Raw genomic sequence first — 2,866 nt, forward strand, 5'->3', positions numbered from 1 at the left:
CGGCACCCAGGGCTCAGGCAGAGCATCTTCCAAGCAGGGGAAAGGTGACATCCCATGGGCTTTCAGTCACCACAGAGCCAGTGACACAGGACAGTGATGACACAGATTTCCCCGCATACCAACCCAGACTGAGGACTGAGGAATTTGACTGGCCCAGCCTGCTCCATTCCTGGGAAAGGCAGCCAAGCACCATCGGTGGAGTCTGGCAGCGTGGCCCTCTGAGCCGGCTGCCGCTCACCTAGCATGTTGGTTGGCATGCCCAGGAGGGTGTGCATCAGGTCGTGGACTTCCCGGTACCGCTGGATCACGTATGCCAGCTCTTCATCATCAACAAACTTGGGCGGCACCCGGGTGTCAGGAGAAACTTTCTGCAAATCCAAAGAGGTCCAATTCAGCCCCTTCCAAACCTCAAGTTTCTGGCCTCGTTCTTTAATGAACAGTAATATGTGGTCCTCTCCATCAGCACAACTCCCAGTCCCCGATGGTGGGGGTCACTGTCATTTACAAAGATGAAAACCAATGCCTGTGCAGCATTGGTGACAAATCCAGCATCGTCCAATGCCCAGAATCTCCTCTCATCTCTCTGACTCCCTCTTGTTCCCGGAGGGCTTCCCACAGGTTCCTCCACGGCTCCAATCTCCCCCTAAAGCACATCCATGTTTCTGGCACAGGGATCAACTACAGCTGTTTGCACTCTACAAAATCCCACACTCACATTGTCCTCCAAGAACCGAACATACTCTCGGCCCAGCGAGCCGTCTGGCAGCCCCCGCAGCCTGGTCATGTCCAAGGTGGAGAGACGGATGCGAGGCCGTTCCCTGAAAGTGAAACACAGGTCAGTGAGTATCCCAGTGAAACCCACTGTGGGGAGGTCTTGGAGAAAAGGAGCCCCTGGAAACCCTCATCCCCTCCACCTGCCCTTCCTGGGCATTTTCCTTGTGCAGATCCTGACTGCTTCCTACAGCTATAGCACCATCCTTATTTCTGTTGCTGAGACCAGGACAAATAGCTTAAAGGACCTACCCAAAGCCATAGCAATAAAAGAGTTCTCATCCTGTGCCCCTGTAGCAACTCTGGCTGGAAAAATAGCAAAATGCTGCTGCTGTGCAGGCTGCTAGTCAGGCACAGCTCCCAGCAACAGCTGCCCCACGGAAGCAGAGCTCTTAGAGTCCCTGCAAAGCTGTCAGAGCTTGAAAGGAAAACTCTAGAGAGGGGAGAGAATTTGTTCTAAACACAGATTTAATTTCTCTCCTGCTCAGGCTTTCACCACCAGCCACGTGGCAGCCATGCACAGAAAAATCTCCCTTCCAAGTTGCTGGCAAACATGTGCCCCATAGCCTGGAATAAAACAAAAGCCCTTTTACTTCCATGCACAGGATAAATTCTTCCCATCACAAAAGCCCTGCAGTGGATCCAGGAGCTGGAGCTAGAGCTCCTGGAGCAGAGGTGCCAGGGAGATAAGCAGGACCAGCACCAGCCTCACCTTGGCTGCGAAGCTTCCTTGTGCATTTGGTGTAAAAGGGACCTCAGCAGCTTGGGGGACTAAAACACTTGTGCGCACAGATTGGACCACTGCAAATCCTTGCAATACCACGGGGCAAGGAGCGGGTGGGGATGTCTCTCCCCAGCCCTCAGTGTCTTTGCTCTCCCCTCTCCCTGGGCAGCTCCTCTAGGTCTCAGCCCAGTCCTGGTGCTCCATCTGCTTTCTTGGGTCAGCGTCCAGAGCCAGGATCAGGCTACTCTGCACAAACATATGGCAAAGGCAGCTTTTCCCCAGCCCCTGTGTGGTAAAACCCAAATGATACGCAAGCAGCAGGCGTGACATGTAACGAGGAGTAGGAGCAAGGCAAGCAAATAAGCGGTAAGATCTTGGTTAATAAGAGACTCGTGAAGTCCCTTCTGGTCCTCAACAAGTCCCTGCAGTACAGAAGCAAAAGTGATCAAGCCTTAACAAGGAAGATAAGAGAAGTGGCCTCATTCCAGAGCTTGGGGAGATGCTGTGGGTGCTGGGAAAGAAAACACAGAAGTGTCTAAGGAGGAGGCAGACCAACCGATAAGAAGTCACTAATGCAAAGAGTTGCAGCAGCAGGTGCACGGAAGACGCTGAGCAGCGATGAAAACCCACCACACATCCATGGATTCCTCGCCTGCACCTGCTGCTGCATCTCCTTGTGTTGGCTCCTGCCAGTTCCAGCACCAAAGAAGAGCAGACAGATGGCAGCACTTGAAATAGGGCTGGGCCCAGCAGCTGTGGTGCTCTTGCCCTTAGCCTTGCCACAGGGCTCTTGTGCTCATTAAAAATCAAGTAAAACAAACAACTTGGAGGGTTAGAGCTAACAAAACACCTGTGCTTCTTTCAAGCTGGGGAGCATAGGGCTGTCCCTTCATGGGACACAAGGAACGTGCTTGGTCTCATGACTCCTTCCCCACCACAAACCACACGGCGCGGGAGGGAGGGAGGGAGGGATGTGGAGGGACGCACTGGAGGATGCGGTAACCTTCAGGGTGGTGTTTCATCTTGTTTCGCAGGTTGGGCAGGGCAAGGCAGCCCGTGGTCTCCCCAAGGACTGCCACCATGTCTGAAAGAGAGACCAGAGAATGACCCAAGAGCAGTTTTCGCAACACCCAGCTGCCTCGGCTGGCAGATGAGAAAATTGGGCAAAGCAAGGAGCCCCACTAACCACAGAGCTTCAGCCTCGGGGCTGCTCTGCCCTGGCGTCACGCACGGGGAGGGATGGAGGAGCAGGCACGAAGGATGGGGGACCAAGGAGGAATGAGCTGGGCCTGGGTGGCATCACAGGGCGTCAGGAGGAGATCAGTGGAGGCGGGGTTGGGGTTCCTCACCCCCTCTCTTTCACCGCCTCCT

General features: G+C 54.4%; 1 protein-coding gene across 1 annotated transcript in view; it reads right to left on the reverse strand.

Annotated features, from left to right (window-relative positions):
* COQ4 (coenzyme Q4) overlaps positions 1-2,638 on the reverse strand; it is a gene marked incomplete at its 5' end in the record, with an annotated part of 3,906 nt that extends 1,268 nt beyond the window's left edge. Inside the window, 3 exons of the mRNA XM_009877886.1 lie at positions 239-368; positions 716-818; positions 2,483-2,638. Of these exons, the coding sequence (XP_009876188.1) occupies positions 239-368; positions 716-818; positions 2,483-2,638 (389 nt within the window). The remainder of the gene's footprint in view (positions 1-238; positions 369-715; positions 819-2,482) is intronic.
* Between the last annotated feature and the right edge of the window lie 228 nt (positions 2,639-2,866).

Source organism: Apaloderma vittatum, unplaced genomic scaffold (assembly GCF_000703405.1).
Source record: "Apaloderma vittatum isolate BGI_N311 unplaced genomic scaffold, ASM70340v1 scaffold41541, whole genome shotgun sequence".
Classification (NCBI taxonomy): Eukaryota; Metazoa; Chordata; class Aves; order Trogoniformes; family Trogonidae; genus Apaloderma; species Apaloderma vittatum.